This window comes from Grampus griseus, assembly GCF_964374135.1.
Source record: "Grampus griseus genome assembly, chromosome: 21".
NCBI classification, from domain to species: Eukaryota; Metazoa; Chordata; class Mammalia; order Artiodactyla; family Delphinidae; genus Grampus; species Grampus griseus.
The window spans coordinates 23,509,065-23,532,599 of NC_139015.1; the positions used below are offsets into that span (position 1 = coordinate 23,509,065).

Sequence of the window (23,535 nt, forward strand, 5' to 3'; positions counted from 1 at the left end):
CCCAGGGAAGCCCCTCATTTTACTCTTGAGCTCTTCCTCAGTCTCCAGAGTCCCACGGCCAAAGGCGCAGGTGCAGCCAGCCTCACTGGAGCCCACGTTTTGCTTTCATAGAACTTGGTTAGACGGGCGCCAGCAAGGCCGTCTCCCCTGGACATCACGTGACGTGAGAAGGTGACCTGCATTTGTTCTAAGGCTACAGATTATTAGTTCAAAAACCTGGTCTTCTCTCAGTCCGACCAACGACCTGACTTTAGAGTCTAGCTGTCTCCCCAAATTCCTCCCTTAGGCAGGGCTTCTCCACTCCACCTTCCAAGGGAGGAGAAACCGGAAGGGGCGGGCCTTCCGCCCGGAAGCGGGGCGCCCTCCACTATGGCTTCTCGTGGCGTTGTTGGCGTTTTCCTCCTTGCTGCTCTCCCGCTCTTGTGTTTGGAGCTCCAGCGTGGGAGCCCAGATCTGGGTAAGTGTTGGCTTTTCCCTCTTGGTGCTCATACCCAGGTGACGGTCCTGTGAACGTTGCGTAGAATTTCCGTTTCCCAGCCGCGTCCCCTCTAGGCAGCTTTGACTACGATTCCCAGGCTGCACCGCGCCTGCCTCCGTTTTCCGGCGCGGGTCCTTGGGGGGAGCGAGACTTCCGCCGCCTTGGTGAAGCCGACTCACCTTGGCGCAAAAAATCTCTCCAGATCTGGCGAGGTTTTGCGTGAAAGGGGACTGAGGCAGAAAGCACATGAACAAGCATATACACGGCTTTCAAATTGTGTTGAATGCTCAAGAGGAAATAAACAGGTTGATGTGATGTAGGCCTACTGAGGAATTTAAGCAGAGATTTAAATGATGATAGGAACCACCACTTTGAAAAGCCGGGAGAAAACATTCCAGACAAAGGAATTGTGATGCGTTGGAGGAAAAGGATGAAGAAAATTGAGGCTGGATCAAGGAGACTGACTTAAGAGGGAGATTGGCTCAAGGTAGAAACATTCATTTAGCACGTACTGTAAACCAAAGTCTAAGTGTTTATTCATTACCTCATCTAATCCGCTTTACAATCAGAGGGTGGGTACTATTATAATCCCTTTTTTACAGTTGAGGAAACTGAGATATAGGGAGGTTAAGGGACTTACCTAAGGTTTTAAAACAGGTCACTGGGTTCTGTGTGCAGAATGTTTTGTAGGAAGCTGCAAGGCATCTTAGGCTTCTGAAGTAGGGAAGTCGTGATGATTGTTTGATGGTTGGCCTGACTAGGATAACAGAGGAGGTGAAATGTGCACAGATTTGGGATATTAGCCAACTAGGATTTGTTGATGGATTAATGATTCGGGTGAGGGAAAGGAGATTCAAGGATGGCTCCTACATGTGGAGTTGAACAACCGCAAGTCATTGGTGGTGCCAGTGATAAAGGAAAAACTGAAAGGAAACTGGTGGACCAGTGGAGAATCAGTTCATTTTTGGACATATTATTGATCAGTTTACATGTCTGTTTCCCTCTTTAAACTCAGTCCTAAAATTAGAGACTGTGATGAAACCGAGCTTTGTATATTTCCTCTCTTTCTCCCTACCCCCCAAGAAGTCAGGTACCCAGAATGTTGCTTGAAATAAGAAATTAAAATGCTTTTCAAAAAATCTACAGAGATTCTCCAGAAGTCTCAAGCAGTATTGGAATCTAACAAGACCTTTATCCAAATGATATACAGAAATGTTAAACTCACACTTATTCCAGAATTTACCTGCTCCCTTACCTTAAAGAATTCACCCTTACTCTGCTCATCTAGAATCTTCTACTTTGCACTAATATTTGAGTCACTAGTCAATGAGAAGGTGTTTACTCAGGGTTGCAGCAGGAGATCTGTTCACATGATCAGCTCTGACCACAGAGGAACGTACTTCCTGAGAGCAGAGACCCCTCCTCCCCCTCCTCCCCCTCCTCCCCCTCCTCCCCCTCCTCCCCCTCCTCCCCCCTCCCCCTCCTCCCTCTCCTCCCCTCCTCTCCTCCTCCCCTCCTCTCCCTTCTCCCCTCCTCCTCCTCCTATTGAATTAAAAGGGAAGAGGAGTGTTCATTCACCTGGGCTATATTTTTGGACATGCATTGAAAAATGATTCCTGTCTTTTTCTACTCTGTAAAAGCCTTCATTGCTGATACATTTTTACTTGTACTTAAGCTAAATACTTTAATGCTGGTTCCTCACGTTTGTTATCCTTTGAAGTGCCCTGCATATGGGCTCTTGAGAATAGGTATAAACAAAGCAAAACAAAACACCTCAACTTACTTTTAAAAATTTTTAATTGAGAGGTGCACACATTAATCTAGTTCTTTTGTATTCACATATGACATTTGAAATTGCTTGCTTGCTAGAACAAAAAGCAATATATGGAACATAAATCCTATAACACAACCGTTTCTCTAAATACCAATACTCTAGGTGTCAAATTACTTTTGAAATGACCACAGTTACCTGAGATTTAATCTTGTGTCATATTGAGCAATACCTGAATCAGTAGTAATGCTGGCAAAGGTTGGAAGGGCTGTAATGCAAAAGAAAAAAAAAAAACTTCGCTAAACAACTTTAAACTACTTTTTTTTAAAAAAAGGATTATATATATATATATATGTTTTCAGTTAAAAATTAAGTCTGTATATATAATTCCTTCTTTAATTTTCAGTTAATTGGCTAACTGCCAGCCCCCATCACATTGGTAAGATGGTTCCTCTGTACGTCTGTCTGGTAACTTTTGAGAATTATAAAACAAAACTAAAAATTCCTGGAGGGTAGAAACCATTTTTTATCCTACTTTATATCTACACTCCCTCACCATTTGGCAAGTTGTATTACACAAAGTAGGTACTTGTTACATTTCTGCTGATTAATTTTCATCTTGGTTCTTAAGGTAATACAAAACCAAATTTTTTACTTTTTTTCTAGGCAAACATGTATCTAGTAATTTTATTTACATATGATAGAATAAATATTGAGAAATAGAGAAGTACAGAGTTGCATAATTTAACTGTCAGAAATAAGAATTTGCTGTTTCAGTGAGAGTGACTATTTTTAAATAGAAGTAGAATTTGATAAGATGATACCATCACAATTTAATTCCCAATTATGTGGATAATTTTCTTCCCTTCTCTGGGAAGAAGGGAAACCAGAATTTATGCATTATTGATAGTCATATATTTATAATGTAGCCAATCACTCGAATTCTACTTATATTCCTGAGACATAAGATGTTCTAGAATCATTTTCTGAAAACTTGCTCTGGTAATGACAGTCATTATGAATTTTGGCACCCAAAGGAGACTATATGAAAAATTTTAAGACAGTTGCATACCTTAACTTTTACTGTACTTTTCCAGTACAAATGATCTTCTAATGTGTTAATACCTAGTATCAAGAAAAATGTTTTGAATTTTAATTGTATTTTTCTTTAACCTTTATAAGGAATCAAAGATCTAATTTTGCTGTGTGGCCGGATTTTCTTACTGCTTACTCTCCTTACATTAATTATTTCTGTGACTACCTCATGGGTTAACTCGTTTAAATCTTCCCAAGTTTATCTGAAAGGTAAGTTTATTGTTTATGCTACCCTTTTATACTTTTCTACCGAAATTTCTTTCCTTTATTTATTCTAGAACTTTGCACAATAAGAATCATTTTACCATTCATTTGTGCTGTGTAATTTCAAGGTAGAGTAATCATTACAACTTTAGTTACAACTTTGGATAGGCTATAAATCCCAATATTTTTATGAGAAATTATACTTTTTTCTTGTATATACATTTGAAACTATAGCATTTCTGCACATTTGCTAATTTTAAATTGTCTGTGTGTTTGTGCAGCTTAACTGCTGTTCGGTACGTACAGCTTGTAAACTGTTCTACAAATGGTAACTATCTATCGTTAAGATTAAGAGTTAAAGATAATTTATTTTTCATTCCATTCTGGCAGTTTTTATTTACTCACTTATATCGTATGTATAGTTAAGTGCTCTTAATTTTAGGAAACCATGCTTGTTCTTATTTTTGTTTTGTTTTGTGGTAAGTAAAAGTTTGTGTTAGAAGCCTTTTAAAACAATATTGTAGTGACTTCCCTGGTGGCGCATTGGTTAAGAATCCGCCTGCCAATGCAAAGGACACGGGTTCGAGCCCTGGTCCGGGAAGATCCCACATGCCATGGAGCAACTAAGCCTGTGTGCCACAACTACTGAGCCCGCGTGCCTAGAGCCCATGCACCGCAACAAAGAGTAGCCCCCACTCACTGCAACTAGAGAAAGCCTGCATGCAGCAACGAAGACCCAACACAGCCAAAAATAAATAAGTAAATAAATTTATTTAAAAAACAAAACAAAAAACAATATTGTAGTTCACCTCAGAACAGATGAATCCTGAAACTAATGTATACATTCTTATATCCTATTAGAAAGAAGCTTGCCAATAGTGAATTTGGTGCATTATGTTCTGTTTTACTGTTTATTTATTTATTTAAATTTTATTTATTTATTTATGGCTGCATTGGGTCTTCGTTGCTGCACGCGGGCTTTCTCTAGTTGCGGTGAGCAGGGCTACCCTTTGTTGCGGTACACGGGCTTCTCATTGCAGTGGCTTCTCTTGTTGTGGAGCCCAGGCTCTAGACGCTCGGGCTTTGGTAGCTGTGGCACGGGCTCAGTAGTTGTGGCTCGCGGGCTCTAGAGCGCAGGCTCAGTAGTTCTGGCGCATGGGCTTAGTTGCTCCGTGGCATGTGGGATCTTCCTGGACCAGGGCATGAACCCGTGTTCCCTGGATTGGCAGGTGGATTCTTAACCACTGTGCCACCAGCGAAGCCCCATCGTTATTCTTGAAGGCTCCTCACCAAAACTGTAACACACAATACATGTCAGAGAATTTTTGTTTTCAGAATAGACCTTTTCTTACAGAAACAAATTTCTTGCAGATTTCCTTGTTTCAACTGTCTGTGTGTATCTCGTTTTCATTATTTGAAAAATACAGTCTGTTTTTTGAAGGCTTTTCTCTCCCAAAATGTGAAGATCTACAGAAGATTTTCAGAGAAAATAACATTCAACATACTGATACTTGGGAATTAAAAAGTACTTATATGTTTTGATGTCTTAGAAGAAGAAGAGAAGAATGAGAAAAGGCAAAAACTTGTGAGGAAAAAACAGCAAGAGGCACAGGGTGAAAAGGTAAAGCATACGTTTCAGAGAGTATATAAAGAGAATACAAAAATGTCTGGGGCATTTTAAATTTAGGTCTGTTGCTTTATGTGTTTGTGTTCAGATTTTTTTATTATTGAGGTCAAATTCTCATGACATGACCATCTTAAAGTGTATAATTCAGTGGCAGTTAGAATATTCAGTGGCAGTTAGAATATGATTTGGTAAAGAATTACAGGTTGAAAATCATTAGAATTCTGAAGTATTGCACCATTATCCTCAAAATTCCAGTGTGGTTTTTCAGGTTCCCTTTTTCTGTTTGTTAGTTCTAGTCTCCATTTTTCGCGTCGGAGGCTTTCCTTAATTATCTGGTAATTCTTGGCTCCGTCCTTTCAGTTTAAGAATCGTACACTAAAAGCTAACTGTTGGTGTAAGTATTTGTAAAATTTCATCAAGCTTTGTGTTTTACTTCAAAGAAAAAGGAAGATCAAGCTAATTGGAATTTCTGTGTATGGGAGCAAAGCTTGATGGGTTGTCTGCTGATATAGGGTAGACACCAATTTAACTGTAGGGTTACTGAGGAGTAAGTTAGCTTTGTCAGTATCTCTGGGTTTCTCTTTTGCAATTCACCTCCTCTAGACAATGCATCTCCATTCTCCCAGGTTGGGCGGGGGGTGGGGGGGGGCGGGGGAGGCTCTTAAGGCCTGGCTGCCAGCAATCTGAGTCAAGTTGGGAAGGGCTGGGGAGTGTCACCTTCCAGTGGGTGCATTTTCATGTGCTCTTTCTGTTTTAGTTTGCATTCCTGCCCTCCACTAGGCCTGGATCTGTGACTCAGCAACCTTTCTGGTTCATATTCCCAGAGAATAAACCTTCATGCCTGGATGTGTGGTAGAGTAGTGGGTCTGGGGGTCCAATAACTCTTTTATAATTTTCCCCCGTTTTCTTTAAGAAACTCAGATGCAAGGAATTGGAATAGTCCTAATCCTTGGTTCAGTACAAACTCATTGTGAGACAGGCTGGGACCTGGGACCCTTTACTGCAGTTCTTGCCCCTGGACAAAGCAACAGAATACAAAGAAACTATAAGGGACTAAACATAACAGCATGCCTGTGCAATGGGACAAATTATGAACAATAAGATACAAAAAGGCCAAAATCCAACTGCGTCTCCTGAGGTGCCAGGAGCAGAAGCAGGGTACTGCTCGTGACCCCTGCACACAGCACCACCATGGGGGTGGGCAGGCCACCTAAGCGCCCCTCCAGGCCTCGCCTCACCCTATTTAAGGGACCAGCTCACCCCCCTGCCCCAGGGAGTGAGCAAGGGAACCTGCTGCTTGTTCCCGCTCCCAGGTGCTGCAGCAGGAGTCCCAGTAAAACGTCGCCTGAATTTCTCACCTGGCTTCTTACCAACTCTGTTGATTAGAGTCCCAGAACTCAGGTTGGTAACACTTGGCTGATGCATGGTTTCCTCCGACACCCCCAATATTAGCTCTGCCCCTCACCCTGTGTCCCCGCCAGGGAACCTGGTGTCTCTCTTCCTGAGCTGTTCCAGTCTGTGGCGTGCACGGCTGGCTTCCTGTTGCTGTCATCCTTTGCAAGCACCTAGGTTGCAGTTTTCTCACTCAGATCAGTTATCATTCCTCTATCTGTCCTTACATATAGTGGTTTGGGGGTTATAGTGTTTCTCTGTTTTTCATTGGTGATGGAATTAGGGTTTCTGTTTCTTGTTCCCTTGGTTGTTTTGGGGTGATTTTTCAAGAGGCAGGGGAGGCAGAAATAATTTCACTCTGTCATCTTAAAACCAGAATCTCCATGTCTTTTGAGTCTAAAAATATTTTCTACTTTACCATGATCGAGCAACATTTAATTAATGCTCTTCCAAACCAGTTCATGCCTTAGGCATCATGCCGTGAGCAAACAGCTTTGGGTTTAAGTTCCTGGAAGTCAAAGGCCTTGTCCTCTACATCTTTGTATTCCAGCCCCTCGTAAATTTTTTGTTGCATTGAAAACACGTTGAAGGATATATAGGTACACTGCCATACAAGCAGAAGTGTAGAACATTTGTTTTTATTTGCATTAAACACGAATGCAGATTTTTAGAGAGTGATGCAGAAGTGGAGGATGTTGCTTTTTTGGCAAAATTGAATTAGTGTGAAAACACCGTTTCTTACTTGGTTCTTATTTACAACATTATAGACAATGTAAATAAGATCTTAGGAATGTTAATGTATAGTAACACCACCTAATTTATGTTTTTTGGAACAGGCCAGCAGATACATAGAGAATGTTCTAAAACCACACCAGGAAATGAAATTGAAAAAGCTGGAAGAACGCTTTTATCGTATGACGGGTGAAACCTGGAAGTTAAGCCATGGTCATAAACTTGGGGTTAGAAAATATTATATTTTGAATTCTGCTACTGCTTATGTTTTCTTTAGCACGTATTGATTTTTAAAAAATTACAAATGATTAGTCCAGTCTATTTTTTAGGAGTCTTTATTTATAATGATTGTATATCAGTTTTTATTTAGCATATTAGTATGTCACAAGTGTTTAAGTGGTTTTTGATGTCTAAAGAGTATATAACTTAGATTCTCAAAAAGCTCTAACAGAAGGCAGTCTTTGAGAAAACTGTTGACCAAATCACATCTTTCATTTGAGGGAATTCCGATCTCTAAGGTATTATAAGCTCTCGTAATATTCATCATGTTTAGCTTTGTTTTTTTAAAGCCAAATTGACCTTTGACTCTTTTTTCCTTTGGCATTGAGTATGAATTTTGTCATTTGCTAATGGATATTTACAATGTTAAGTTTTCTTACAGAGAAAAAAAGGCTATTCATAAAGGAATTCGGTTTTAGAACTGGCCGCAGACTTTTTGTGTAAGATCCTTTCTGTCCCAAAGACATTTTTGGTTTTTTTGTTTTATTTTCTTTTGCTTTCTGTTTATACTGCACCTTTCACCATTTTGTAAAGAAAATGATCCAGTAGAGGTAAACAGGATTCTGACAGTGAAGCAGAGTGTTTGTGTTCATTTCGTAATGGTAAATATGTCATAAAACAATCAAGCGTGGGTAATGAAATTAATGTGAAAGACGGCAACATAAAATGCAACTACTCTATGTAGTGACTTCACTTCTGAGTTGCATTTGTCTTGTTAGTTTTGTATGTTAGACATTGACAGCCTGACCTTAGCCTGCCACGTTTCTTTCTGAAACGGTCACGGTGTGAATTAGTCATTCTGCCCCTTGCTTTTAGGCTATGTCTCCATGGTACTACTAGTATATATTTTAACCTAATTAATGGAGACAAAAGAAAGTCAGGGAGCGAGCAGACTGTTGGTGTTATGACCTGAGACTCTAGGAAGGAAAGTGTACCCATTGCTGATCCAGCCCCTAGTTTTGCAGTGAGGCGGCTTAAGTTTGGCCAGTTAATTGTTCAGGATCAATATCTCAATATTTTTTTTTTTTTTTTTTTTTTTTTTTGCGGTACGCGGGCCTCTCACTGCTGTGGTCTCTCCCGTTGCGGAGCACAGGCTCTGGACGTGCAGGCTCAGCGGCCGTGGCTCACGGGCCCAGCCGCTCCGCGGCATGTGGGATCTTCCCGGACTGGGGCATGAACCCGTGTCCCCTGCACCGGCAGGCAGACTCTCAACCACTGCGCCACCAGGGAAGCCCTAGTATCAATATCTCTTGACTCCCATGCCCCATGCTCCTTCCAACAAATTCTCTTAGGATAAAGGAATGGGGTAAACAGCCCACCAAAATGGTGCCCATTTTTAGTTTGATAAAGAGAACTTTTCAAAGGTCAGTACATATAGAAGAAAGGCATTATTGAATTAATAAGTATATATTTGAGACTTTGACATTTAAGTGAATTATCTTGCTAAGGAAAAGGTTTTAATAGATAATAAAAAGTAATCTTTAAGATTTCTGGAATAAAATCCTATCCCTCCTAAAGTGATTAATTCAAATGGAAGATCAAAGTTTGAATTTGAGAGCTAAAAGATATTTATATATAACAAGATACTAGGGCCACACGCAGCTATGGAAGTATTGCCTGGTCACGTGCATAGACCTGTGTTTTTACACACATGTTCTATTTTCACAGCCTTTTAAAGACACAATCTCTTGCACTGCTTTGCTTCCTTTACTGCAGGGAGGAAAGGATATTCAGGTTTTCTTCTTTCTTCTTACTGAAAAACTTAGGGGTCAATTAAAATGGAATGGTCCCTCTCAGCCTTGTACTATCAGAGGGAGCCCCAGAGCTGGATCAGGGTGGTTTCTATGAGACGTTAGTTAAGTTCCATGTTTTTTTGGTCTAAGGAGATAATGCTTTAAATTTCTGGGTCTAATAATAACTTAATTATATTGTTTTTACTGAAATGCCATCAGGGTAAAAGAAATAACCATTGTGAATAGAATAAAGTCGATAGAGAACATCTCTTTAGAACTTGTCTTGTTTTTGACCAGGGTGATGAAGATTTGGTGCTTGAAAGTGAGAGTCAGACATCTTCTGAAACATCAAACAGAGAAGCAGCAAAGAGACGGAACTTGCCTAAGCCTGTAACCAAAGTTTCACCACCCGCTGAACAGCCCACGCAGAAGGAGGTTCATTACTTAATGCCTGCTCACTGAGCTGTATCCGCGTGCAGTAAGAGTATTGTTCTGTGGGTGAAAGTGTTATACTGAGGGAAGATTAGGACTGGCTTTTAATCCGATGGTGTCTCCATCTGGATTCATTAAGCTTCAGCTTCATTAAGAATCACTTTTCCTGTTTAATATTAATGTTCTGAGCCAAACTTTAGAAGGAATCTAGGAAGATAAATGGTGATAAATTTAGAAAATAGTTCTTTTTGAGGAAGTAATTAAATTATATAGAAATGAAAAATATTATGTTTACGAAGGGAAATATTCCTATGGGTAGGTAAGACACAATGACGTCATATTTAGTGAGCGGCTCGTATTATTAACATGAGTGTATCACTGTTCTCAGCGGCCCTTCTAGGGAATGAGTTAGCAACTGTTCACTTTGGAATGATGCCCAGGTTTATCAGTCCTTTTTTTCTTTCAAATCTTTAATCCCTAAGTTGACTATAATTTGGAGCTGGTTGAGGTTGAAATAAGTCTGTTTTTATTGAGTCTTAGGGAAAGCTAGTAGGCTATCCAGTCCCTAAAAGTAGTTTCTAACATATTGCTTTTCAGTCTGAGGTTTCCTGGTCCCTTCATGGAGCTTGAGAGTAAGAATCAGATCATTGAACTATGTCTAACATTTAGTCCATAGGACTAATTAAAATTTCAAGATTCTTTGCTTTTTGTTAATAGCACAGATTATCTCATGTTGATGGTAACCTTCGGTTGACTGTCACATATGCTTTTTATACCAAAGAAAAACAAATGGTTTATTTAATAAATGCAGTTAATGTTTGTTAGACAAAATGTTATAAAACATGGAATCTATGGTATTAAAAAATAAAAAGCATCCCGGAGGGGAGGTGAAATTGTTCATAACAAGTGTTTTAATGAGAGAAAATGGTCCGTACATCTGTTTTTTTAATAGATTAACAGAAATAGGGAATCATGAGTAAATCATGAAAGCAACCAAAGTGAATGGTGGTTATCCAGTCCCCTAGAAGATGCTGGTGAAGAAAAATAAATATGCACTCATCTTACTGTGTATATGTATGAACCAAAATAATTTGGGGGTCTTATTGAACTTAATTAATATTTACCCTCTGTTTCTGTAAGTAGTACATTTTTGTATGATGTCTTGGAACATCATAAACACGGAGTTCTTTAAATGTGTATAGATGGTAGCTATCGTCTCAAATCCTGCTTTTATGATCTACTGTTAGCACAAAGTTGCTTATCCAAAAATGTTTATTAAGTGAGTCTCGTTCTCACTGTAAATGTTTTATAAATATATATTAAAAGAAAATATTTCATTAAGGATAGATATGTCCAAACACTGTATCGAAAGGAACTCTTCATGTTGAGATTATTTTTTTCTTCTTCAGACTGTTTACATTCCTGTTACTAAATACTTATTTTTCTTTAGGTTCTTGATTTACCTGAGGAACCTCCTGAAATAGCTGAAGAAGTAAGCTTATTTTTTTTCTCTTTGAAAATTAAATATATTTTCTATTTTCTTTAATATCAAGTAAGTACATTTTATCTAAATTTGGGTTTAGATGGGAATTCCCTGGTGGTCCAGTGGTTAGGACTCGGCACTTTCATTGCTGGGGCCTGGGTTTGATCCCTGATGGGGGAACTAAGTTCCCACAGGCCGTGAGGTGTGGCCAAAAAATAAATGAATAAATTTGGGTTTAGAGAGGAGAGACAGCACAGTGCTTATGTGACTGCACTATGATTAGACCTTGTTTTGATATGGGGTAATATCAAACTCCTCATCGTGAGTCCTATTTTGGAAGCCTGCTGTCTGCCGAGCTTGTGTTTCAAAGCCCTCCCACTTCATCAGGCAGAGATAGGATACTCGGGCTTTTCCAAAACTTTAGGTCAGCAAATGAGTTACCTATTAAAACAGAATCAAAATAGGCAGATGACTTCAAATTGTAGTTTTCCCCTTAAAGAGAAAATGAAGAAAGCAGCTACTTTGTAGGTGTTAGAATTGAAGGCTGGTTTGGTGTTTGCACAGCGGGGTTGGACTGAGCCCCCGCCCCGCTGCATTGAGCTGCCCTCTGCCCAACTTTGTCATAATCTATGCTGCCTTCCTGCGGTTGCCCAGCTCAGTTTCAGACAGTCTCCAATGTACGGGAACACGTGTCTTTAAAACCACGAAGTGGCTTAGGCAAAGGAGAGCTGGATGGTTTTCCATTTCCTGAGGCTCAGCAGCTGTTACACTCCCTGAAAACCATTTTTGAGACAGCCATGAAAGCCATAGGAGGGTCTCTTTTTTGTCAACGCATTTGCAACATTTAAGTTTAGTATTTTGGATGTCTGAGGAAAATCTGAAAGTCATACAGAAATAGAGACAATGAAGTGTGCGATCAATCCTCAGGAGAATCACAGTCCCCGGGAGAAACTCAATTTAAGGAAAAACCAAACGTCTAATTCCTCCCTGTTACACCCATCAAATCCATACCCATGACATGTTTGTCCTGAGCCTCCTGCACCCTCACCTCTCCTTAAGCTCTGGGTTGGTATCCATAATAAACACTTACAATACAGGAGTGATTAAGTACAGCTCAGGTTGACAGGGAACACCTTTTAAGAAGTTACTGGGGCTTTAAAGCACGTGATGTTACTCCTGCAGGACAGCAGTCTGTCACCAAAGGTGATGACAGACATTCAGGTTGTCAGTGAATCCTTTGAAATTGTACCTTTTTGTGATTATAGGTAGAAGGACAGTGTTCTTCAGAATCTCAGGTCTGTGCCCTTTTAGGAGACCTCAGGAGACCTCCACCCAGAGGCATTTGATGTTGCTCTCCTCTTTATAAGAGTTATTCATAGTTATTCCACTTTGTTTCTTTTCTACCCTTTTCCCATACTGGGTAGATGACATTTTGTGCTACACTTAGTAAAGTGTATGTCAGAGTAATGGAATTTTAGAGCTGGAATGAACCTAACTGAGATCTCATCCCGTCTCCTCACTTGAAGCTGAAGCCACAGGCAGGAGTCTCCGAGGTCCCTGCTGGGAGAGCCCTGGCCCTCTGGCTGTGCCAGAACTTTGCCTTTATTTTCGCTAGGAGCAGTACTATCCCTGTTTTCTTCTCCCTGCTCCTGTTTGCTCTTCCTCTGGCTCTGCTCTGATTTTTGGCCCTCTTTGCTCTTTTCTTGGTTAATAAAGTCAACAAAATTAAGGTAAATAGTTGTTACCTGAAAATCACATGTTAAACGTATGCACCGTATATATAGTATATATATAGTTAAATGCACTGTATATATATAGTATTAATGAGGTACAAGCAACTTTATATTATGTAATGAAGCTTTATGAAGAGTGCTGCTAATATATAGTTGATACTGGTTGATACTTTTACAGTGTATTCTACACTAATCAAGAAAAGCAAATAAGTATTGGAAGATTTTGATTCTATTAGAATCATCATTGGGCAAGGCATTTTCCACCTGTGCAGTTGCTACTGCTCATAGATTTCTAAGAATTCAAAGCATAAATTCCTAATTCCCGCTAACCATTCACCAGCCATTAGTTTTACCTCCTTGCATGACTCTCAGTGTCGCAGTCCCTCTTTCAATAACGCTCCTGTTCTCATTGACCTTGTTATCCTACTCTTGATCTAATGACCTGTTTCTGGGCAGTTAGCCTGGTCCCTCTGGACATCTGCCTGGCTTTTCCCCTCCCTTGTGATTGACTGTTTCCTAATAGTGAAAGTAGACCTTAAGTGTGGAGTGTCATCATCATCATCAAAGTTAAAAACAAGAAAAAGAAAGCATTCTAGTTTGGGGAGTGTGCCTTTCTAACCCATCCTTTACCCTATCACCCTAAAGAAGTGTTTTCAAAGCTAAAAAGGCACACTTGGAGTAGGCAATGAGTGCTTTGCCACAGTTACCCAAGATTTTAGGATGTTTGTAAGTTGTGTAGTCATATTGTTTCTGGCTTTCTGCAAAGTACCATTTTGTATTTGGCCAACTTTGCAACTTTGCTCTGGTATCATAATCATGATATATCATCATACATAAAGCTTGCCGTGGGGCTTCCCTGGTGGCGCAGTGGTTGAGGGTCCGCCTGCCGATGCAGGGGACGTGGGTTCATGCCCCGGTCCGGGAGGATCCCACATGCCGTGGAGCGGCTGGGCCCGTGAACCATAGCCGCTGAGCCTGCGCGTCCGGAGCCTGTGCTCCACAATGGGAGAGGCCACAGCAGTGAGAGGCCCAAGTACCGCAAAAAAAAAAAAAAAAAAAGCTTGCCCCATCATAACTAATATATTTTAATCCTCAAGCTACACAACTATTTCATGAGTCCATATGTAAAAGAATAATTTCACTTTTAGGAATACTGGAGGTTATAATTTTCAGGAAATTCTCTATTTCCTTATTAGTTAGGCCCATTAAATGTGTGGTGTCACCCACAGCATAGAGGGCCTTTTTTTTTTTTAATTTCTATTGGAGTATAGTTGATTTACAATGTTGTGTTAGTTTCAGGTGTACAGCAAACTGAATCAGTTATACATATATCTACTCTTTTTTAGATTCTTTTCCCGTATAGGCCATTGAGAGACATCTTTTTTTTTTAATATATGAATTTTATTTTTGTATACAGTAGGTTCTTATTAGTTACCTATTTTATACACATCAGTGTATACATGTCAATCCCAATCTCCCAATTCATCACACCACCATCCCCACCCCTCTGCCACTTTCCCCCCTTGGTGTCCATACGTTTGTTCTCTGTGTCTCTATTTCTGCCTTGCAAACCAATTCATCTGTACCATTTTTCTAGATTTCACACATAAGTGATATTATACGATATTTATTTTTCTCTTTCTGACTTACTTCACTCTGTATGACAGTCTCTAGGTGCATCCATGTTCCCGCAAGTGACCCAATTTCTTTCCTTTTTATGGCTAAGTAATATTCCATTGTATATATGTACCACATCTTCTTTATCCATTCATCTGTCTATGGGCATTTAGGTTGCTTCCATGACCTGGCTATTGTAAATAGTGCTGCAGTGAACATTGGGGTGCATGTGTCTTTTTGAATTACGGTTTTCTGTGGGTGTATGCCCAGTAGTGGGATGCTGGGTCATATGGTAATTCTATTTTTAGTTTTTTTTAAAATATGGAACGCTTCATGAATTTGCGTGTCATCCTTGCGCAGGGGCCATGCTTCTCTTCTCTGTATTGTTCCAATTTTAGTATATGTGCTGCCGAAGCGGGCACTATTTTTAGTTTTTTAAGGAACCTCCATAATGTTCTCCGTAGTGGCTGTGAGGGACATCTTTATAATTCTTTGTTGCTCGGGAAGGGACTAACATTCATTTTAAAGGTTATCAGAACAGAATGAAGTTTTCACTGTGTGTGTGTGTGTGTGTGTGTGTGTGTGTGTTTCTGTATATGTAGTAGCTGTGGCTCTATAATAATAAGCCATATGAGAAAATTCGTGTTATAGTGGAAGCCTGCTTGGACTTAGGAGCAGACTAATAGATGAGGGAACTAATGGCTAACATGAATTTCTGATAAGGGAGTGGAGAATCTGAAACATAATGCAATTCTTAAGCATTATACCCTGATTTTTTTAAGTGCCTGTTATGTATTTCGTATTATAACTATCCATAGAGTTCTAAAATAATACAGTAAGATTTTTTTAAATGAGAGGGAGGATTAACTCACGGTAGTCTAGAATTCACAATAGAATAGTTACCATATGTTACTCTTCTACTTTTAAATTGAAAAGACAATAAGTGTAGAATTTAAGATAATTTGAAAACAGTTTTGTAAATCATCATATTGTTACCATAATACCATAGCAACTATTTGCATTATTGTATGCTATCTTATTTCATTCTAAAGGGAACTACATTTTGATTATTGCTGCTACTTTTCATTTAGATTTCATTTAATAATCTGTGTTTGGGACAGTGATTTACTTTCCAATTTACACTGTGTCCCAGGCCTTTTACCCATTCATAGGCCAGTCCACTAGACTGTCAGTAATCTTAGGAGAAATTGTACACCCACCTTTCACAGTAATTGTAATGACAGAACAGTAGCTGGGTTTCAAACAACGATTGTTCATTTCTCTTAAGTATTTAATCATAATAGAAAATGTTAGCTCACTGTATTTTTTTTTTAATTTTTAAAAATTTTTTTTTGTTTTTTTGTGGTATGTGGGCCTCTCACTGCTGTGGCCTCTCCCGTTGTGGAGCACAGGCTCCTGACGCGCAGCCTCAGCGGCCATGGCTCACGGGCCCAGCCGCTCCACGGCATGTGGGATCCTCCTGGACCGGGGCATGAACCCGTGTCCCCTGCATCGGCAGGCAGACTCTCAACCACTGTGCTACCAGGGAAGTCCTGACTCACTGTATCTTAACCTTAGTTTTTCTTAAAGCATTTGGCTTTAAGTATCCTATCAGAGCATTAAAGTTCGAACAAAACCTCACTGTAAAAGTTAAGTTTTATTGTTTCTAAAAATAAGCATAATTCGCTTTTAATCAGTGATTGTTAGTTTGTGATTTCTTTGTTTTATTATAAAATTTTCTTTAGTAGAAGTAGTGACAGAGCTAAAGATTGCACTGATTTGGGTATGAGTCAAACACCTTACCTACTTGAATAGAAATATTTTCTAACATGGCTTTCCTGAAGGGTGGTGGGTGCTGCTATAAAACCACCATTTCTGCAAACTGTGCTGCCAACAGAACTCCCAGACAGTTGGGATAATGTTGACCATAGTAAAGGGTTTCCTAACGGTAAATAACGAACATCAGAATTAATAACTAAATCGTCATCTTTTCTTGTTTTTAAGTTGAAGTATAGCTGATTTACCGTGTTGTGTTAGTTTCTGGTGTACAGGAAAGTCAGTCGGTTATACATATATACACGTATTCTTTTTCATATTTTCCGTATGGTTTATCACAGGATTTTTTTTTTCTGGCTTTATTTATTTATTTTTGGCTGAGTTGGGTCTTTGTTGCTGGGCGTGGGCTTTCTCTATTTGCAGCAAGCGGGGGTTACTCTTCGCTGTGGTACACAGGCTTCTCATTGCAGCAGCTTCTCTTGTTGCATAGCATGGGCTCCACGCGTGTGAGTTTCAGCAGTTGTGGCTTGCAGGCTCTAGAGCGCAGGCTCAGCAGCTGTGGCACACGGGCCTAGCTGCTCTGCGGCATGTGGGATCTTCCTGGACCAGGGATCGAACCCGTGTCCCCTACATTGGCAGGCAGATTCTTAACCACTGCGCCACCAGGGAAGCCCTATCACAGGATATTGAATAGAGTTCCCTGTGCTATACAGTAGGACCTTGTTGTTTATCTCTTTTATATAGAGTAGTTTGTATCTGCTAATCCCAAACTCCTAATTTATCCCTCCCCGTACCTGCTTTCCCTTTTGGTAACCATGAAGTTTGTTTTCTATGTCTGTGAGTCTGTTTCTGTTTCATAAGTTCATTTATATCATATTTAGATTCCACATACAAGTGATATCATATGGTATTTGTCTTTCTCACTCCACTTAGTGTGATAATCTCTCGGTCCCTCTCTTTTCTTCTTAGAGTGTCCTTTAATATACTAGCACATTGCAAGCTCTTTTTAGCTGTTTAACTCTTTTATCAGAGGAAAGATGGTGGGGAAACTCAACATGTAAAACGGACAAAGCTGCTCCCAGGAGGAGGGTCTCCTGCAGCCCCAGCAACCAGGACCGGCTCCAGGCTTGTCTCTCATTTGCGCACATGTTGTAGGCATGGAGCACAACCTACAGTGTTGGAGTGAAAAGGGTAGCTTTTTGTTTCCTTCCAGTCTAGTGTTTGTCTTGTCTGCAGACTCTGAGGTGGCCCTGGATCTTCTTGGTTTGGTAGGTCACTTTCAGAGCCCAGATGCAGTGTTGATGTTGTCTGGCAGACAGAAGCCTTGCGTCTCGGTGTCCTCTCTGGAAGGCTCTGTCACTGGTCTTCTCAATCAGTGGGAAGATGTTTTTCAGGTTTAGAAGAATTATTTCTGTGTTTAGGGTGAATTTTATCTGGACCTTAATTTTTGTGTACAACTCTCAGAGCTAAATTCCTACAAAACTCCATGTGAGCTTTTAGAACCGTGTACAGGTGTTTCGTAGGAGTAGTGGTTTTGGAATTGCAAAGAGCAGTGGTTGAAATTCTCATTTGAACATTTTTATTCCTCAGGTCGTGACTGTTGCTCTTCGATGTCCAAGTGGGCGTGTCCTGAGGAGAAGGTTTTTTAAGTCTTGCAGTTCACAGGTGAGGAGAATCATATTTGGAGAAAATTTTTTTTTTTTTTTTAAAGAAGATGTTGGGGGTAGGAGTTTAGTATTTTATTTATTTATTTTTGCTGTGTTGGGTCTTCGTTTCTGTGCGAGGGCTTTCTCTAGTTGTGGCAAGTGGGGGCCACTCTTCATCGCAGTGCGTGGGCCTCTGACTATTGCGGCCTCTCTTGTTGCAGAGCACAGGCTCCAGACGCACAGGCTCAGTAGTTGTGGCTCACAGGCCTAGTTGCTCCACGGCATGTGGGATCCTCCCAGACCAGGGCTCGAACCCATGTCCCCTGCATTAGCAGGCAGATTCTCAACCACTGCACCACCAGGGAAGCCCTGGAGACATATTTGTGTTGAATTTGGCAATAGTTTATTCCCATGCAGGGAGGAGGTGTTTTCAATTGTCTGTACTCCCATCAGGTGAGGATAAATGGGATTTTTTTTCTTTTTAAATTTATTTTTTGGCTGTGTTGGTCTTCGTTGCTGTGTGCGGGCTTTCTCTAGTTGCGGCGAGCAGGGGCTACTCTTTGTTGCAGTGCACGGGCTCCTCATTGCGGTGGCTTCTCTTGTTGTGGAGCATGGGCCCTAGAGCACACAGGCTTCAGTAGTTGTGGTGCATGGGCTCAGTAGTTGTGGCTCGTGGGCTCTAGAGTGCAGGCTCGGTAGTTGTGGCACACGGGCTTAGTTGCTCCGCAGCATGTGGGATCTTCCCGGACCAGGGCTCGAACCTGTGTCTCCTGCATTGGCAGGCAGATTCTTAACCACAGGGCCACCAGGGAAGTCCTGGTAAATGGGATTTATATGTACTCTACGTGGAAGAAATTTGGAGAATTAGGTATGCTGAGCCTTCTTGAACTGTGATTTTTGCATTCAGATTTTTTTCAGTTCTTTTTTTTTATTTGTTTTTTGTTTTAATTACATTTTCACAGCTTGGTGGGTAAGATGCTTTCAAAGCTTTTGGAAGCAGGTGGTATTAACTTTGTTCTTATTATCCCTGATGGATTATTAACGTAAACCCCATTGCTTGTATGTAGTTTTCAGGTCATTCTTTAAAGCTTGTTTCTTTTTGTTCTAATAGACTTATTTTTTTCTTTTGAAAACAATACTGTGTTCACTAGCAATAATTTGAAAAATATAGAAAAGTAGAAAGAAATTTTAATCTGCAGTCCGGCACCAAAGCCAATTACTAATATTTGGGTGTATTTCTACTTTTAAGTGCATTTGAACATATTATGTGTGTGTTAAAAATTTCTGTTATTATTTAACTAATTTTCTATCCTTACTGTTGCATTTAACCTTCTATGTCAAGAATACTATAAACCATAAAAAAAATACTGACAGATTTGACTACATAAAAATTTTTAAATTCTATAAAGTTCATCAAGTTAAAAATTTGGAAAAGTTATTTTTTTCTATAAGGAGCTTATACAAATCAAGGAAAAGAAATACCTTAGTGGGCTTCCCTGGTGGCACAGTGGTTAAGAATCCACCTGCCAATGCAGGAGACACAGGTTCGAGCCCTGGTCTGGGAAGATCCCACATGCCGCGGAGCAACTAAGCCCGTGTGCCACAACTACTGAGCCCACATGCTACAACTACTGAAGCTTGCACGCTAGAGCCCGTGCTCCGCAACAAGAGAAGCTACTGCAACGAGAAGCCCGCGCATCGCAACGAAGAGTAGCCCCTGCTCACCACAACTAGAGAAAGCCCGCACGCGGCAACAGAGACCAAACACAGCCAAAAAAAAAAAAAAAAACCTCAGTGGAATGTTAGGCTTCACTTAGAATCAGAAAAATGCAGATTAAAATGGATCCCGTTTTCTACCTATCAAGTTGTCAAAGATCAAAAAGAATAGTACCCAGTTTGGGGCAGTGTGTGCAGAAAACAGGGATTCTTATTAATTGTTCATGTGAATGTAAGTCAGACCACTGTTCCTGTGGGATAATTTATCAGTATATATTTTAAAATACATCTTTTGGCCCAGTAATGCCATTTATGAGAACTTATTCTTTGGAAATAAGACAAATGGTCAAAGGTATAAGTGTTTATGGAAGGATTGGTTAAAAGAAGGCATATTCATGTATGGGAAAATTATGACACTCTATGACATAATACACATTTATTACGTGGAATATCAGTAGGTACATGGATGGTGGTAGAAGTCAGGGATTATCTATAATTGATACACCACCATCCTCTGAGAACAACAAACCATCCTTTAGCAGGCATTATTTTTAGGCAATAATAAGTGGAAATTTGGACAATTACTAAGGGAATCTTCATGAAAGGAAATGTGATACGTTTATAGGGATGGCCCATTGAATATTGGGTTATCAAAAGGCAGAGTCTCTGGGACATGGCCATGTCTGTTGTGACAGTTCCTGGGTGATTTCGATGTGGACTGTTGGCTTAGATTATAATCTAAATGACTTTTTTCCCAAATGCTAACCTTTTGTTCTTAACCTTTTTATTGGATAATCTTTCCATTCCTGTTTGGTTGGGGCTTTCCTAATTGTTAAATGCTTCTGCTGTCTGTAGGTGCCAGTAGTCCCTAGGCCTTCTCTGAAACAGCAGGTATTAAAGGTCATTCACATCTCAAAATTCATGGCATGCTCTTTTCCTTTAAACTCTTGAAAATTCCTTTGAAAGGTATGAAAGTTCTGTTTCATGACTCCTAGGGGCATGGTTTAACAATGAAAGAATCGTAAAATATTATGGTGATCTAGAGGGACACAATTTTGTACAGTGTTTGGTAACTAAGCTTTTTATCTTTTAGGTCTTGTTTGACTGGATGATGAAAATTGGGTACCACACATCCCTATACAGCCTTTCCACTTCCTTTCCCAGAAGGGCTCTGGAAGTGGAGAGAGGCTGGTCACTGCAGGACGTAGGAATAACTGTGGATACTGTACTCAACGTGGAAGAGAAAGAACAGAGCAACTAGTTAAGAAATGCGAACCACCTGTCCTCCATGAAATCAGTTATGCCATGACCTTACAGGACAATAAAGGATTCACATTAAAATCATGCCATACCTTGATTGCACTCAAGGCAGTAAACACCTTAATGTTGGTCTCCATGGAACCATATGGACATAAAGGATTAGAAAAGGACTGCTCTCTGCATATAGTAATTTTTGGAGTGTGCCATCTTACAGTGTACCAAATGAGGACGAGATAGAAATATATACAGTAAGGTGCTCGCTCATTCGTATTTTTGCTAGCTGATGCCATTTATCAGTTTCTGCCTCTTCCGTCTGTTTTGCCACATTGAACATTTCACAGTTCAGCCAAGCTCTTTAAAGTCTTACCAGCCGGAATGTTTTTTCTGCTGTAATTCTAGAAATTCAACTTTGAAGGCGTGTCAAAGCTCTTTTAAGGCTTTAAAGTTCTTTTTGATAGTAAACATTGTATGTACTAATGTTAACTAATGTTTGAGATTTATTTCATTTTGTCTTGCACTGAAATGTAACATTTACAACATTCCAGGTGGATCAGTATTTTTAAAGATAAAACAATGAAACCAGTGTAGGTGAGTTTTTAAAATATATCTGGTCATTTCATTTCCCTGCTTAGACTCCTGTAATGGTGCATCCACGCACTGTAATGCCAAGTCCAAACTCCAAGGCTGGTATAAAGGCTCTTTGTTCTAGCCACGCCCTTTCTCTTTCCCATCTGTCTTAAGGAGTCAGTTTAAGTTGGCTCCTCTGTGTGTTGCCCTTTATTTAATGCTCCTTTATTCCTCTTCTGTAGAATTTATTACATGTATTATAGCTGTGTTTCTGTCTTCCCAAATACGTAATTCCTTAAAAGCAAGGATTATATCCTTTTTTCCCCTGCAGAAATACCTAGTGTCTAGTAATGCTTCATACAAAATGTTTGAAAATAATAAGTTGTCTCAACCTTTACCTTTTTTTGTCTCTGGAATATTCCACATTGAAAAAGATGAAAAAAAAATCTGATTATAAATTAATTATAAAAGCATTGGGAAACCAAGTTACAGAAACAAAAATAAAATCACCCATAATCTCAATACCCAGAAATAAACATGACTGACATTACAATTCTGCTGGTCCTGCCAGACTTTTCTATGCTCATGTGCCATTGATTAAAAAAAGAACAAAAGACCTCATATTTTTAGACATTTTGGAAAAACCGATTACCAAGTAATTATGCTACTTAGGAAATGTGATAGCAGGCTCCGAGGTGGTCCCTGCTGATCCCTGCCCCCGGCTGCCACATCTTAGTGTGCTCTTCTCCCTCATTGTACCAGGGTTGGTCTGTGCAGCCAATTAAAGTGAACAGAAACGGTGTGTGTCACTCTGAGATTAGGTTATACAAGACTGTGGCTTCTGTCTCGGTGTCTGTCTGTCCGGTCACTCACATGGGGGAAGAAGTCGTGTTGCGGGCAGCCTCCTGGAGAGAGGCCTGTGTGGCACGGAACTGAAGCTTGCCAACAGCACCGGGGCTTGTGCAGTTATGTGGGAAGTGGAAAATGGAGCTAACGAATTAAGAGATCTAGCTAAATATATTCCCAACCAGATTATTGAAAATACCAGTGGTTTCTTCTTGCTGCTTATAGTAAAATGTGTGAGCAAAGAGAGAAGTTAAAGAAGGGACTTAAAGAGGAACCAGGCTCACTGGTTTGCAAGATGCCAAATAACGCAAAATTAAATGCCTTCAGAGTGAAGATTAAATCTAGAGCACAGTCTAAAGATTAAGCCAAGAGTGTAAATGTAAAATCCCTTGTTAAGATCTGAGACACATCAAAGGTGATGCCTCAGAGTAAGACTCACAGATGATTCAAAGTTTAAAAAAATATATCAGCGGTAACCTGGCCAGCTTGGACTGAAAGAAGTGAAAATGAAGAGAGGCCTTTGGACCCCCCAAATTCTGCTGCTGGGAAGCAAGCTGAGAAAACGGCTTGGCCCGGTTGTAAACCTGTCCAGTAAAAGAATGACTCGGAAGGTGAGTCCAAGGCCTCCGAAGGCCAAGTCAAGAGCCGTTGGAAAGTCATTTCCTGGCAGGAGGACTGAGTTCTAGTCAAGGAATTTCTAACACTTTGCCCAGCTGGATTTCAGAAGTGCTCACCAACCAGTAACTTCTGTGTGCCGTTCATTTTCTGTCTTTCTGAGCAGGAATCCTGCTGTCTGATCGGCATTTATACTGGGCAAGGGGAGGGGGAATAACGTTTCTATTCACAGGCCTGCAGATCTGGAGGAGCTGCTTGAGAGCTGGGCTTACGAGCTACGTATACTCCCGTAGTTCCATCTTCACCTGGACCTGATGTAGGTAAGATTCTGGACTTGGAGCTGATGCCGTAGTGGGTTGAGACTTTTGTGTCCCTTGGGAGGGGGTGGGCTGTGGAGCCAGCCTCCCAGATGGCCCCAGTGATCCCTGTGTCCTGGTGTTTACGCTGTTCTTCCTGCTGTTCCCTCCTGCGATGTACCAGGGTTGATCACAGGAGCAACAGAATTAATGGAAGTAATGATATGTCCTTTCTTA

At 40.3% G+C, this 23,535-nt stretch overlaps 1 protein-coding gene across 2 annotated transcripts; it reads left to right on the forward strand.

Annotated features, from left to right (window-relative positions):
* The first annotated feature begins 354 nt into the window (after window positions 1-354).
* On the forward strand, window positions 355-22,094 carry UBXN8 (UBX domain protein 8). 2 transcript variants are annotated; one of them, XM_082680450.1, is made up of 8 exons: window positions 355-457; window positions 3,432-3,554; window positions 5,099-5,169; window positions 7,404-7,526; window positions 9,609-9,746; window positions 11,194-11,235; window positions 17,943-18,017; window positions 20,808-22,094. In XM_082680450.1, the coding sequence occupies exons 1-8, from the start codon at window positions 370-372 to the stop codon at window positions 20,973-20,975; spliced, it is 828 nt and encodes a 275-aa protein (XP_082536576.1). In that variant the 5' UTR covers window positions 355-369; the 3' UTR covers window positions 20,976-22,094. The 2 variants fall into 2 exon arrangements, with proteins under 2 accessions (XP_082536576.1, XP_082536577.1); XM_082680451.1 differs by lacking the exon at window positions 17,943-18,017.
* The last annotated feature ends 1,441 nt before the right edge of the window (window positions 22,095-23,535 follow it).